The following is a 14,278-nucleotide window of genomic DNA, read 5'->3' as shown; positions in this document are numbered from 1 at the left end:
AGAAGAATAATCCGGCGTGTGTGACACCCAACAGCAATCGTGAATTGAAACCGAAGGGAAATAATTATTTTATTTATCATCACCTCCTTTGCTGTATTGCTGAGTACGCATGTCCCTTTAGACGTGCACAGATACCGGCATAGAATAAAAGTTTATATTTACAAATATGATTTAGACTGATTAATTTCTTGGGACATAAAGTAGATCAAAATATATAGCCTCTGCCTGAGAACGAATTTTAAGGAACGTAAGTTAATTTTTTTTAATAAATGAAGGTGCTCAAATGTACAGGACAAAACCACTGACCTCAAAAGACCATTTACTACGAACTATATTTAGTAGGTACATAGGGGCACACGTATGCTCCAAAATGTCGGAAGTACAGTAGACAAATTAAAAATAACTTATTTGTTGCAAAGACACTTGGAACATTTAAAACGTTAAAGCAGGTAATTCAGCTGCAGTCTAAACGCTGATGCCCGTTCGCTTCGTCAGACATTATCATCATTTACCCGGCGGAAATCTGCCTTTCTGGTTCCCTACGTTTGCAGAACTCATTGTGTATTCAATGAATAGCATGATTACGCAAGCGAATGTTGAAGGCTGAACTCAGAACTGTTTGAACAGTAGTAGTTCGTGCCCGCACCGCAGTGCAGCCTTCCCCTCCCACTGGTAAACAGCGAAGATGAGCACTGTCGGTGACAAATTTCGTATCGGCATCTTGACAGGTTAGCTATTATAATTATTTCTCTGGATCGTGTATGTGGTAGGCACGAATGCAATTCGCTTGAGAGTGTCAGTGTGTGGTCTTGCAGATAATCATCATAATTCGGTAACCAAGGATGTTGTCGAAATATCTGTTTCCTGCGCAAATAAAGAATATAGCGTGAGGTGTTCTGCTTTTATCACAAATCAGCCATACATTTGTTTTAAGCATATACCCATTGCGGCTATAAAATAATCCCTGTAAAGAACACGATATAACATTTGAAAAGTTTGCATCAGTATTCGGTTTTCGTGTAGAGATGTCTGCGATTATCGTGTAATAAACTAAACATGTGATTACCAACGTGTTCCAAGTTGTTATGTCCATTATCGAAGACAATCATGATTTTTTGGATCATTCTTCTTAAATTAATTTGCGTGGTTTAAAGTGTGTACACTTGTTTATAATACCTATTTTGGTAGATAAATTCATTTTTGTACCATTACAGAACAGGTTATAGCAAAAACGTACAAATAATATTTCACCCGCCCTGCCTCACAAAAACTTGCCTTCCACGAATCCCAAAAAATGGAAATATAACCGTCATGAAGCAAGTAAGGGGTATACGTTATTTTTTCATAATTGTCAGTATCATCAGGTTTATTTCTTACGTTAAAACCAATGCCCCAAAAGCTGTACATCAGGTATCAGGCGTGACAAAATCAAAGTTTGCTGGAAGCAAGTAAAAGCTCTTAGCACTTTTTGTGTTAAGAGCAACATACTTTGTTTCAGACTGTCAATCATTTACTAATCAAAACTGGACTGATTACCTTACGTTTCAGGAGCACACAATAATATAGATGTAATAAGTTAGTAATATGCTTACAAAAATGTATGAAGTTTAACAAAAATAAATATGCATTGAAATTGTTTACACAGCTCTAAGTGATAGGTTCATACATTAAGAAATAACTGTAGGACTAAACTGTAGTGCACCCTTTAGAACATCTTGTGTATGGCTCTTTAAGAAGTTAGGCCTTGTGACAGTAATCTGAAAACAGTGTGCTGCAGATATAAATGAGGTATACTGTCATTCAGTCTGCTTGACAATCTGCTTATATTCCATAGAAGTGCCACTGAATGTGGAATCGTGTGCGTGTTTGTGTTGTTTTGCTCAGGAGAGAATTAAGACTGCTAGCAGATGCACCTACCACTCCAATTGCTGAAAAATCAATCACAAAGTTATTTTAATCAAAGTAGAAACATTTTGAGCTGAACTATTGGAGAGCTCTCTTGTATTTTCAGTAACTGTTGAGTCAGAACATAATATGCCCATGTTTCCATTTCTTCAAGTTTTGTAACTGTGAACTTTGTGCCTTGTACTAAAGGGTTTCTGGTTATTTTTCACATAAATGGAGTATATTGAGTGAGTATTGTCATTACTCCTTGCAAGATTAAACAGCCCTGCAGTGGTCTAGTGTCTCACTTGATGTTACAGTTGTAACTGTCTTCTTCTTGAGTAGTAGGATGTGCTTACAATCTGCTGAGTCATAACAGTAGGCTACAGTAATTTGTAACTGATGTGGCAGTGGAAGCGTGTACAGGATACTGTTCAAGTGATTTGGTCCAGCTCTCCATTCTGCTCTATCGTGTGCAGGCCTCTTCATCTCGGAGTAACTACTGTGACCTACATCCTTCTGCATCTGCTTACTGTACACGTCTCTTGGTGTCACTATTTGATTTTTACCCCTCACACTTCCCCCAGTACTAAGGTGATCCCCTGATGTCTCAGAAAGTGTCCTTTCAATCAATCCCTTCTTCTAGTGAGGTTGTGCCACAGAATTCTGGTCTCCCCAATTCTGTTCAGTACCTCATCATTAGTTATGTGATCTACCCATCTGAACTTCAGCATTCTTCCGTAGCACCACATTTCAAAAGCTTCTCTTCTCGTCAACTGTTTCTTGTCTGTGTTTCACTTCTGCACATGGCTACACTCCATACAAATTCTTTCAGAAAAGATTTTCTGACACTTAAATATATACTCGGCATTAGCAAATTACTCTTGCTCAGAAATGCTTTTCTTGTCATTGCTGGTCTGCATTTCATATCCTCTATGTTTCAACCCTCATTAATTATTTTGCTGCTCCTATAGCAAAACTCATCTACTACTTTGTCTCATTTCATAGTCTAATTCCCTCAGCATCACCTGACTTAATTTGTCTACATTCCAGCTTTTGTTGATGTTCATCTTATATCTTCCTTTGAAGACACTATCAGTTCCATTCAACTGCTCTTCCAAGTCCTTTGCTGTCTCTGACAGAATTACAATGCTATGAGAGTTTCTATTTCGTCTCCTGGGACTTTGATTCCTACTCCTAATTTTTCTTTTCTTTCCTTTACTGTTTCCTCAATATACAAACTGAATAACATTGGGGACAGGCAGTAGCCCTGTCTCACTCCCTTTTCAACCACTGTTTCCCTTTCAAAGAGAGTATTCCAATCAACATTGTCAAAAGCTTTCTCCAAGTGTACAAACACTATAAAAATATGTTTACCTGTCCTTAACTCATTTATCTGTGAGAATTTGTAGGGTCAGTAATGCCTCGCGTGTTCCTACCTTTCTCCGCAATGCAAACTGATCTCCTCCAAGGTTGGCTCCTACCAGTTATCCATTCTTCTGTAAAGAATTTGTGTTAGTATTTTCCAGCCACGATGTATTAAACCAGTACTTTGGTGATTTTTCGCACCTGTCAGCACCTGCTTTCTTTGGAATTGAAATTATTATATTCTTCCGGAAGTCTGAGGGTTTCACCTGTCTCATACATCTTACTCACCAGGTGCAAAAGTTTTGTCGCGACTGGCTCTCCCAAGGTTATCAGTATTTCTAACGGAATGTTATCTACTCCTGGGACCTTGTTTCGACTTGGGTCTTGCAGTGCTCTGTTGAATTCTTCAAGAAGTATTATATCTCCCTTCTCATCTTGAGCTATGTCATCTTCCATTTCCATAATATTTCTCTCAAGTACATCTTCCTTGTATAGACTCTCTATATACCCTTTCTGCTTTCACTTATTTGCTTAGGTCTGGTTTTCCATCTGAGCCCTTGATATTCATACAGATGCTTCTCTCTTCTCCAAAGATGTCTCTAATTTTCCTTTAGATGGCATCTGTCTTTCCCCTTGTGATATGTGCTTCTAAATCCATACATTTGTTGTCTAGCCATTCCTGCTTAGTCATTTTGCACTTCCTGTCAATTTCATTTTTAGCTTCACTATTTCATCTCTTAGAGCTACCCATTCTTCATCTACTGTATTCTTTTCCTCTGTTCTTGTCAGTTGTTCCATAATGCTCCCTCTGAAACTTTCTGCAACCTCTGGTTCCTTCAGTTTTTGCAGATCCCATCTCCTTAAATTCCTACCTTTTTGCAGTTTCTTCAGTTTTATTCTACAGTTCATAATGAGTAAATTGTTGTCAAGAGTCCACATCTGCCTCTGGAAATGTCTTGCAATTTAAAATCTGGTTCCAAAATCTCTCCTCGAAATAATTCAGAGGCAGATTTTTTCATTACAAGTAACGTTTGTTTAGACAGTTAAGTAAGAATTGATATTGATTAGTAACCTGAGGTTTCAGTTGTATCACATTTTTGTAGACTGGGGCTTATTATTTACTCGTCCGTAGACTATTCAACACATCAGTATCGGATGTGTCAGACAAGTTACAGAAATTATAAATACTGATATAACAAGAACTCAGCCATTTCCGTTTCAGTGGAATCATCCCAGCATTAACATTAGTAATTTGGCAAAACTGTGAAAAACCCAAGTCAGGATTGTTGGATCATTCTTGAACCCTGCTGCTTCTGAGTGCAAGTCCAGTGCATTTACACTGGTTTAACCACCTTGCTCGGTACATGAATGGAAAGGAAATCACATAGTCTGCAAGGAGAATACATCATGCTCAAGAAGTCAAGTAAAAAATGTAATTTACATATAATACACTTCCAAAAAATGTAAACACATGAACACACAACTGCTGGAAAGTATAATACATGATGACCTGCCAACATCATACCCTTGACAACTAATCTACAACCAGATCCTCTGAGGAAGTGTTTTGCACTGAACCTCAAACAGAGAAAATCAGAATCCAACAGCAGAAGCTTTCTTGTATGAAGACAAACACAGCGTAGATAGTACATCTGTTAACAGACTAAAAACTAAGGAAATAAATGAGGGTTAGTATTTCTGTAAGCTGAGATAATCATTTACCCTGTAAAAACACTTCTCAATGAGAAATGGTTTTAACTTTGCTCTAAATCCAGTTCCTTCTCCAATCACTTTTTGTATTTTGGCAGTGCATTATGCAGCAAAGTATGAAACTCCCTGACAGATTAAAACTGTGTGCTGAACTAAGACTCGAACTTAGGACCTTTGCCTTTTGTGGTCAAGTGCTCTACCAACTGACCTGTCACGACCCATCCTCGCAGCTTTACTTCTGCCAGTAACCCGTCTCCTACCTTCGAACTTCACAGAAGTTCTCCTGTGAAACTTGAAAGACTAGCACTCCTGAAAGAAAGGATATTGTGGAGACATGGCCTAGCCAGTCTGGGAGGTGTTTGCAGACTGTCCAGCACACAGTTTTAATATGGCAGGAAGTTTCGCATCAGCACCCACTCCACTGCAAAGTGAAAATCTCATTCTGAGCACCAAAGTAGCTCACAAGTCTTTGAACATGCACTTGTATATGTATAGGGAGGATACTGTACATGCACACGACTTTTGAAATAGGAGCTTCCAGTAAGCCCTCGAAGAACTATGTGACAAGATTTGAATAACACTTTTCTGTAACGCAATAATTTCATTGAAACAACTATTAGTTTTATCCCAAAAAACTGTGCCTTAACCTACCAGGCACTGGAAGTAACCAAATAAAGCCATTCTGGCACCTGATGATCACACTTTATAGATGATTATCAGAGCAAAACATGCAGGACTGAGTGTGGTTACACGATCTTTATGGTTTGATTCTTGATCAACATACGCTGAGGTGACAAAAGTCGTGGGATACCTCCTAATATCATTCAGACCCTTCTTTTGCCAGGCATAGTGCAATAACTTAACATAGCACAGACTCAACAAGTCGTTGGAAGTCTCCTGCAGAAATATTGAGCTGCACTGCCTCTATAGTCTTCCATAATTGCAAAAGTGTTGCCAGTGCAGGATTTTGTGCATAAACTGACCTCTTGATTATGTCCCATAAGTGTTTGATGAGATTCATGGCGGGCCATCTGGGTGGCCGGATCGTTCGATCAAATTGTCCAGAATGTTCTTCAAACCAACCACGAACAATTTTGGCCTGGTGACATGGTGCATTGTCATCCATAAAAATTCAGTTGTCATTTGGGAACATGATTGGCTGCAAATTGTCTCCAAAATGATCAGTTGGCCCAGAAAATCCCGTCCGTACCATGTAAACACAGGCCACACCATTATGGAGCCACAACAAGCTTGCACAGTGCCTTGTTGGTAACTTGCACCCACGGCTTCGTGGGGTCTGCGCCACACTTGAACCCTACCATGAGCTCTCACCAACTGAGATGAGACTCATCTGATGGAGTCACAGTTTTCTAGTTATCTAGGGTCAAACTGATATGGTCATGGGCCCAGGAGAGGCGATGTATAGGTGGATACTGAACATGCACACAACTTTTGAAATAGGAGCTTCCAGTAAGCCCTCTAAGAATTATGTGTCAAGATTTGACTAACACTTTTATATAACTCAGTAATTTCATTGAGACAACTATTAGTTTTATCCCAAGAAACTGTGCCTTAAGCTACCAGGGAGTGGAAGTAACCAAAGAAAGCCATTCTGGCACCTCATGTCAGTCATCTGCTGCTTGAAGCTCATGAATATCACATTTCACCACACTGTCCTAACTGATACATTCATCGTACGTCCCACATTGATTACTGTAGTTATATCACACAGCGGTAGGAGAACACACATACAAAAGATATTAAAATTTGCCAGCTTTTGTTGCCCATGGCTCCATGTGGCAGAAGGGTTGAAGGGGAAGGACGCAGGATGAAGGAAAAGGACTGGCAAGGCTTAGGGGAAAAGTGGTAGAGTTGAGAAAAGTTGCCCAGAACTGCCAGGAGGAGGAGCCACTGGCTTTGAAAGCTTGCAGATTTTAATACCTTTTATACGTGTGTTCTCCCGCCACTACTTGGTGAGTAGTTTTTTTTTATCCATCCACTTATGTTACATTTAAAAAAAATTGATTATTAGTGTTGCTTGTCTGTAAGCACTGGCAACTCTATGCAAATACTGCTGCTCTCAGTCAGTAAGTGATCGTCGACCACTGAATTGTCTGTGATAAGTAATGCCTGAAATTTGGTATTGTTGGCACACTCTTGACACTGTGGATCTCAGAAAAGGACAAGTATTTGTTAATCACTGTGGTTAATAGTTCTAAAATTGCAAAAACAATAGCCTTCTGGACAGTACATAATATATCTACCATCAAGACACACTGAAGGTTCGTAAGCTCTCACAACCCCCCCCCCCCTCCCCCCCCTCAACGTCCCTGTCAGTTTTCTAGCTGGTTTGATAAGGCCAACCATGACTTCCTCTCTTGTGTCAGCTTGTTTATTTCAGAGTAGAACATAAGCCAACGTCTTCAAATACTATATTTGCTGGATGTATTCCAGTCTCTGTCTTCTATAGTTTTATCTTTCACAGCACCATATAGTTCCATGAAAGTTTTACCCTGATGTCTGGATACATGTCTTATCATTCAGCACCTCATTTTTCCAGTGGTTTTTATGGGCTCATTTCCTCACCAGTTCTCTGGAGAGCTTCATTATTTCTGGTCTTCAGTCCAATTAATTGCCAGCATCCGTATGCAACACCACATCTTAAATTCTCTTTTGTGGTTTTCCCACAGTCCATTATTCACTTCCATACACTGCTGTGCTCCAGATATATCTTCTTAGAAATTCCTTCCTCAAATTAAGGCCTACATTTTGTTAAAAGTATTCTACTTTTAGTGAGAAAAGCCCCCTTTTTCTTGTGGTACTCTGCTTCTTATACCCAAATTGCTTCCTCTGCCACACATTATCTTGCTTCCAAGGTAGCAGAATTCTTTCTCTTTGTCTACTTCATGTCTCCAGTTCTGATAACTTCATCATTAATCTCATTTCTGCTACTTGTTATTTTAGTCTTTCTTTAGTGTAATCCATATTCTCTGCTGATTAGACTATTCATTCCATTGAACAGGTTCCATAAGTTTTCTTCGCCTTCACTGCGGGTAGCTATGTCATTGGCAAATCTTCTTATTAATTTTCCTTTACTGTGAATTTTAATCCCACTCCTGCATCTTTTATTTTGTTTTTGTCATTGCTTCTTTGATTTACTATTTGAACAGTAGGAGAAAGACTGCATCCCTGTCTTAAAACCCTTTCCAATCTGAGCACTTTGCTCTTGGCCTTCTATTCTCATTGTTACCTCTTGGTTCTTGTGCAAAGTGTATATTATCTGACTTTCCCTATAGCTTAAATCTATTTTCTGAGACTTTTGAACACCTTTCACCACTTTATATTTTCGAATGTTCTTTTAAGTGGACATATCCTATGGAAGTACACTCCTGGAAATGGAAAAAAGAACACATTGACACCAGTGTGTCAGACCCACCATACTTGCTCCGGACACTGCGAGAGGGCTGTACAAGCAATGATCACACACACGGCACAGCGGACACACCAGGAATCGTGGTGTTGGCCGTCGAATGGCGCTAGCTGCGCAGCATTTGTGCACCGCCGCCGTCAGTGTCAGCCAGTTTGCCGTGGCATACGGAGCTCCATCGCAGTCTTTAACACTGGTAGCATGCCGCGACAGCGTGGACGTGAACCGTATGTGCAGTTGACGGACTTTGAGCGAGGACGTATAGTGGGCATGCGGGAGGCCGGGTGGACGTACCGCCGAATTGCTCAACACGTGGGGCGTGAGGTCTCCACAGTACATCGATGTTGTCGCCAGTGGTCGGCGGAAGGTGCACGTGCCCGTCGACCTGGGACCGGACTGCAGCGACGCACGGATGCACGCCAAGACCGTAGGATCCTACGCAGTGCCGTAGGGGACCGCACCGCCACTTCCCAGCAAATTAGGGACACTGTTGCTCCTGGGGTATCGGCGAGGACCATTCGCAACCGTCTCCATGAAGCTGGGCTACGGTCCCGCACACCGTTAGGCCGTCTTCCGCTCACGCCCCAACATCGTGCAGCCCGCCTCCAGTGGTGTCGCGACAGGCGTGAATGGAGGGACGAATGGAGACGTGTCGTCGTCAGCGATGAGAGTCGCTTCTGCCTTGGTGCCAATGATGGTCGTATGCGTGTTTGGCGCCGTGCAGGTGAGCGCCACAGTCAGGACTGCATACGACCGAGGCACACAGGGCCAACACCCGGCATCATGGTGTGGGGAGCGATCTCCTACACTGGCCGTACACCACTGGTGATCGTCGAGGGGACACTGAATAGTGCACGGTACATCCAAACCGTCATCGAACCCATCGTTCTACCATTCCTAGACCGGCAAGGGAACTTGCTGTTCCAACAGGACAATGCACGTCCGCATGTATCCCGTGCCACCCAACGTGCTCTAGAAGGTTTAAGTCAACTACCCTGGCCAGCAAGATCTCCGGATCTGTCCCCCATTGAGAATGTTTGGGACTGGATGAAGCGTCGTCTCACGCGGTCTGCACGTCCAGCATGAACGCTGGTCCAACTGAGGTGCCAGGTGGAAATGGCATGGCAAGCCGTTCCACAGGACTACATCCAGCATCTCTACGATCGTCTCCATGGGAGAATAGCAGCCTGCATTGCTGCGAAAGGTGGATATACACTGTACTAGTGCCGACATTGTGCATGCTCTGTTGCCTGTGTCTATGTGCCTGTGGTTCTGTCAGTGTGATCATGTGATGTATCTGACCCCAGGAATGTGTCAATAAAGTTTCCCCTTCCTGGGACAATGAATTCACGGTGTTCTTATTTCAATTTCCAGGAGTGTATTTTCTACATTTACATACATATTCCACAAGTCACCATGCAGTGCATGGTGTAGGACACCATTAACTACAGTTAGTCATTTCCTTTCCTGTTCCACTCGCAGATAGAATGAGGGAAACATATACTGTCCATATGCCTCCATTTGAGCCCTAATTTCTTGTATCGTATCTTCGTGATCCCTATGCGAAATGTATGTTGGCACCAGTAGGATTGTTCTGCTGTCAACTCCAAATGCCATTCTCTAAACTTTCTCAGTAGCGTTCTTTGAAATGAATGTAGTCTTCCCTCCAGAGAGTCCCACTTCAGCTCCCAAAGCATACTGATAACACTCACATGCTGATCAAATCTACCGTTACCAAATCTAGCAGCTTGCCCCTGAATTGTTTTGATGTCTTCTTTCAATTCAGTCTTGTGGGGATCCCAAGGACTCAAGCAGTACTCAAGAATAGGTCGTGCTAGTGTCCTGTATGTAGTCTCCTTTACAGATGAAACACTTTCCTAAAATACTTCCAAGAAACCTAAGTCAAACATTTGCCTTCCCTAGCACAATTCTCGCATGCTTGTTCCATTTCATATTGCTTTGCAACGTTACACCCAAATGTTTAAACAACGTGACTGTGTCAAATGAGACATTACTAATGCTGTATTCGAACATTACAGTTTTGTTTTTCCTATTCATCTGCATTAACTAACACTTTTCTACATTAAGAGCCAGTTGCCATTTATCACATTGACTAGAAATTTTGTCTAGGTCATCTTGTACCAACCTACAGTCACTTACCTTCCTGTACACCACAGCATCATCAGTAAACAATTGCAGATTGCTGCTCACCCTGTCTGCCAGATCATTTACGTATATAGAAAATAGCAACAGTTGTATTATGCTTGCCTGGGGTACTCCAGATGTTACACTGTCTCTGACGAACACGCATCATTGAGGACAACATACTGAGTTATATTACTTAAGAAGTCTCTGAGCTAGCCTATTCTGTATCCACATATCTTTGTTGACAGCCTGCGGTGGGGTACCATGTCAAATGATTTTCGGAAATACAGAAATTGGAATCTGCCTGTTGCCCTACATCCATAGTTCGCAGAGTTCATGTGAGAAAAGAGCAGGCTGTTTTTTTGCATGAGAGATGCTTTCTAAAGCCATCTTGATTTGTGGACATGAGCTTTTTGGTCTTAGGAAGTTTATTGTATTCGAACTTAGAATATGCTCTAGAATCCAGCAGCAAACCAGTGTCAAGAATACTGGCCTGTAATTTTTCGGGTCTGTTCTTTTACCCTTCTTATATACAGGAGTCACCTGCAGTTTTTTTCCAGTTGGTTAGCACTTTGCTCTGGTCATGAGATTCGTGATAAATGTAAACTAAGGAAGGATCCAATGATGTAGAGTGCTCTTTGTAAAACTGAACTGGGATTCCATCTGGACCTGGTGGCTTATTTGTTTTCAACTCTTTCAGTCGTTTCTCTATCCCAGGGATGCTTATTACTATGCCATCCACACAGGACTCTGTGCAGTGGTCAAATGATGGTACATTTGCACAATTCTCCTGTGTGAATGATTTCTTAAATTTGGAAGGTAAAACTTCAGCCTTCCTTTTGCTATCTTCTACTGCCAAACCAGACTGATCAATGACTGACTGGAGAGGGTAGGACGAGTATTGGAAAGGCGGTTGACCATGGCCTCGATAGAGGAACCATCCCAACATTTGCTTAGCGATCTAGGAAAACCATGAAAAATTCAAATCATTGTGGCTGGACAGAGCAGCTCCATCCTCCCAGATGTGAGCTCAGTGTTCTATCAGCTGCATTGCCTCATTTGATAATTCTCTGTTGTATATTGTTCTTTCATTTACACACAAATTGTTTCAGGCAATTTGCAAGATGAAACATAGTTTTGTTTTTCACTGCCTACACACCATGGACACTTGCTGATGGCCCCTGAAGTGCTTCGGATCACTTGCAATGTAAAGTGTAGTTAAACTCTTCACTACCATTCACACTAAAAGAACCAGTGATGACTCCTAGACTGAGACATTGCTGCTGTGCCCCTAACCCCAGTTACAGACTCCACATACAGCTGTTTGCTACTGTTCACCTGAAAAACTAATCCAACAGTCATTACTGTCATGTAGTACACATCTTGACACGTTATTTAAAAAATGTACTCACCAAGTGACGGCAGAACACACACGTAAAAGACTGTTGAGATTGGCAAGCTTTTGGAGCGAGTGGCTCCTTCTTCATGCAGGAGGGTTGAAGGGGAAGGAAGAAGGGTGAAGGAAAAGGACTGGAGCGATCTAGGACTGGAGGAGTAGATCTACCTCTTTTCCTAGACCTCTCCAGTCCTTTTCCTTCACCATTCTGCCTGAAAAAGCTTGCCAATCACAACAGTCTTGTGTTCTGCTGACACTTGGTGAGTAGCTTTTTATCTATCCAGTTCAATAATTTTATCAATAATTGATTGTTTTTGTTGTTGTATCTTGTCACATGATCCTTGTGAAAGCAGTAAACCATAACCATATACTGAAATGTGATAGGGTGGTGTAGTTATTCCCTGTCATTACAGTCCGTTACTCTGAGTCCTCTAAATAATCTGTAATTGTGAAATATGCATTACTTGTGAAAAATGTCTTAGCTGCCTTTTTAAACAAGTGTGTTGTAGTTATCTTTTTCACTTCCTGTGGCAATTTATTATACAGTCATCTTCCCTTATATAAAATATGTTTTTGAGTTTGTTTTTCCTGGGTAAATGTGACTTCAAACTGGCTCTTATTCTGTAATTATGTATATAACTTTGTATTAGTGCAGTATTTAGTAATATTTTCCGTGATATGCACCACAGATTGATATCTGTACTCTCGTGATTCAGTAAGGATGTCCAATTTTTTAATTAACTCTTTACAGTGACCTTGACCATTACTTTGCTATTATTCTTATGGCCCTTTTCTGCTGTTTAAAGACCATATCCATGTTTCGTTCTTTCGATCCCAGAAAAGAATCCCATTCCCAAGAACTGAGTGTGTGCAGGCATAGCATGTATGTCATCATGAGACAGTGACTATTACAAACTTGTGCTAACACATTAAGAACATAGCATGCTGATGACATTTTTTGCCAGTACCTTTGTATGTTACTCAGTGTTACCTGACAATCAGTGTTCATCCACAAAATTTTGTGTTTGCTACACAATCTATAGATTTATTGTGTATGTTTAGAGTTACTTACTCTCTTTATGCTCAAGTGCGTACTGTTCGTTTTCTGTATATTCAAGTAGACGTCGAAACATAGCCCCGGGAGTAGACGATATTCCATTAGAACTACTGGTAGCCTTGAGAGAGCCAGCCATGAAAACTCTACAATCTGGTGAGCAAGATGTATGAGATAGGCAAAATACCCTCAAACTTCAAGAAGAATATAATAATTCCAAACCCAAAGAAAGCAGGTGTTGACAGGTGTGAAAATTGCTGAACTATCAGTTTAATAAGTCATGGCTGCAAAACCTATGTTTCTAGCATTTGTAGATTTAGAGAAAGCTTTTGACAATGTTGACTGGAATACTCTCTTTCAAAATTCTGATGATGGCAGGGGTAAAATACAGGGAGCGAAAGGCCATTTACAATTGATACAGAAACCAGATGGCAGTTATAAGAGTCAGGGGCATGAAAAGGAAGCAATGACTGAGAAGGGAGTAAGAGAGGGTTGTAGCCTATCCCCGATGTTATTCAATCTGTATGTTGAGCAAGCAGTAAAGGAAACAAAACAAAAATTTGGAGTAGGAACTGAAATCCATGGAGAAGAAATAAAAACCGTGGGGTTTGCGATGGCATTGTAATTTTGTGGGAGACAGCAAAGGACCTGGAAGAGCAGTTGAACAGAACAGACAGTGTTCTGAAAAGAGGATATGAGATGAACATCAACAAAATCAAAACGAGGATAATGGAATGTAGTCGAATTAAAACAGATGATGCTGAGGGAATTAAATTAGGAAATGAGACACTTAATGTAGTAGATGAGTTGTGCTAGTTGGGCAGCAAAATAACTGATGTGGTCGAAATAGAGAGGATATAAAATGTAGAGTGGCTGTATCAAGAAAAGCATTTTTGAAGAAGAGAAATTTGTTAACATTGAGTATAGATTTAAGTGTCAGGAAGTCTTTTCTGAAGGTATTCGTATGGAGTGTAGCCGTGTATATAAGTGAAACATGTTTGGACAGGAAGAGAATAGAAGCTTTTGAAATATGGTGCTACAGAAGAATGCTGAAGATTAGATGGGTAGATCATGTAACTAATGAGGAGGTAATGAATAGAACTAGGGAGAAGAGGAATTTGTGGCACAAACTGGCTAGAAGGGGGGATCAGTTGGTAGGACACATTCTGAGGCATCGAAGGATCACCAATTTGGTATTGGAGGGAAGCGTGGAGGGTAAAAATCGTAGAGGGAGATGAATACGCTAAGCAGATTCAGAAGGATGTAGGTTGCAGTAGTTACTCGGAGATGAAGA

The 14,278-nt window shown here is 41.0% G+C and overlaps 1 protein-coding gene across 1 annotated transcript in view; it reads left to right on the top strand.

Annotated features, from left to right (window-relative positions):
- The first annotated feature begins 598 nt into the window (after positions 1-598).
- LOC124717001 (gephyrin) overlaps positions 599-14,278 on the top strand; it is a 127,198-nt gene continuing 113,518 nt past the window's right edge. Inside the window, exon 1 of the mRNA XM_047243628.1 lies at positions 599-728. Within this exon, the coding sequence (XP_047099584.1) occupies positions 686-728 (43 nt within the window). The 5' untranslated portion in view covers positions 599-685. The remainder of the gene's footprint in view (positions 729-14,278) is intronic.

Source organism: Schistocerca piceifrons, chromosome 9, assembly GCF_021461385.2.
Source record: "Schistocerca piceifrons isolate TAMUIC-IGC-003096 chromosome 9, iqSchPice1.1, whole genome shotgun sequence".
Taxonomy (NCBI): Eukaryota; Metazoa; Arthropoda; class Insecta; order Orthoptera; family Acrididae; genus Schistocerca; species Schistocerca piceifrons.
The sequence above is the reverse complement of the archived record's forward strand: the minus strand, read 5'-3'. Positions and strand labels throughout refer to the sequence as shown.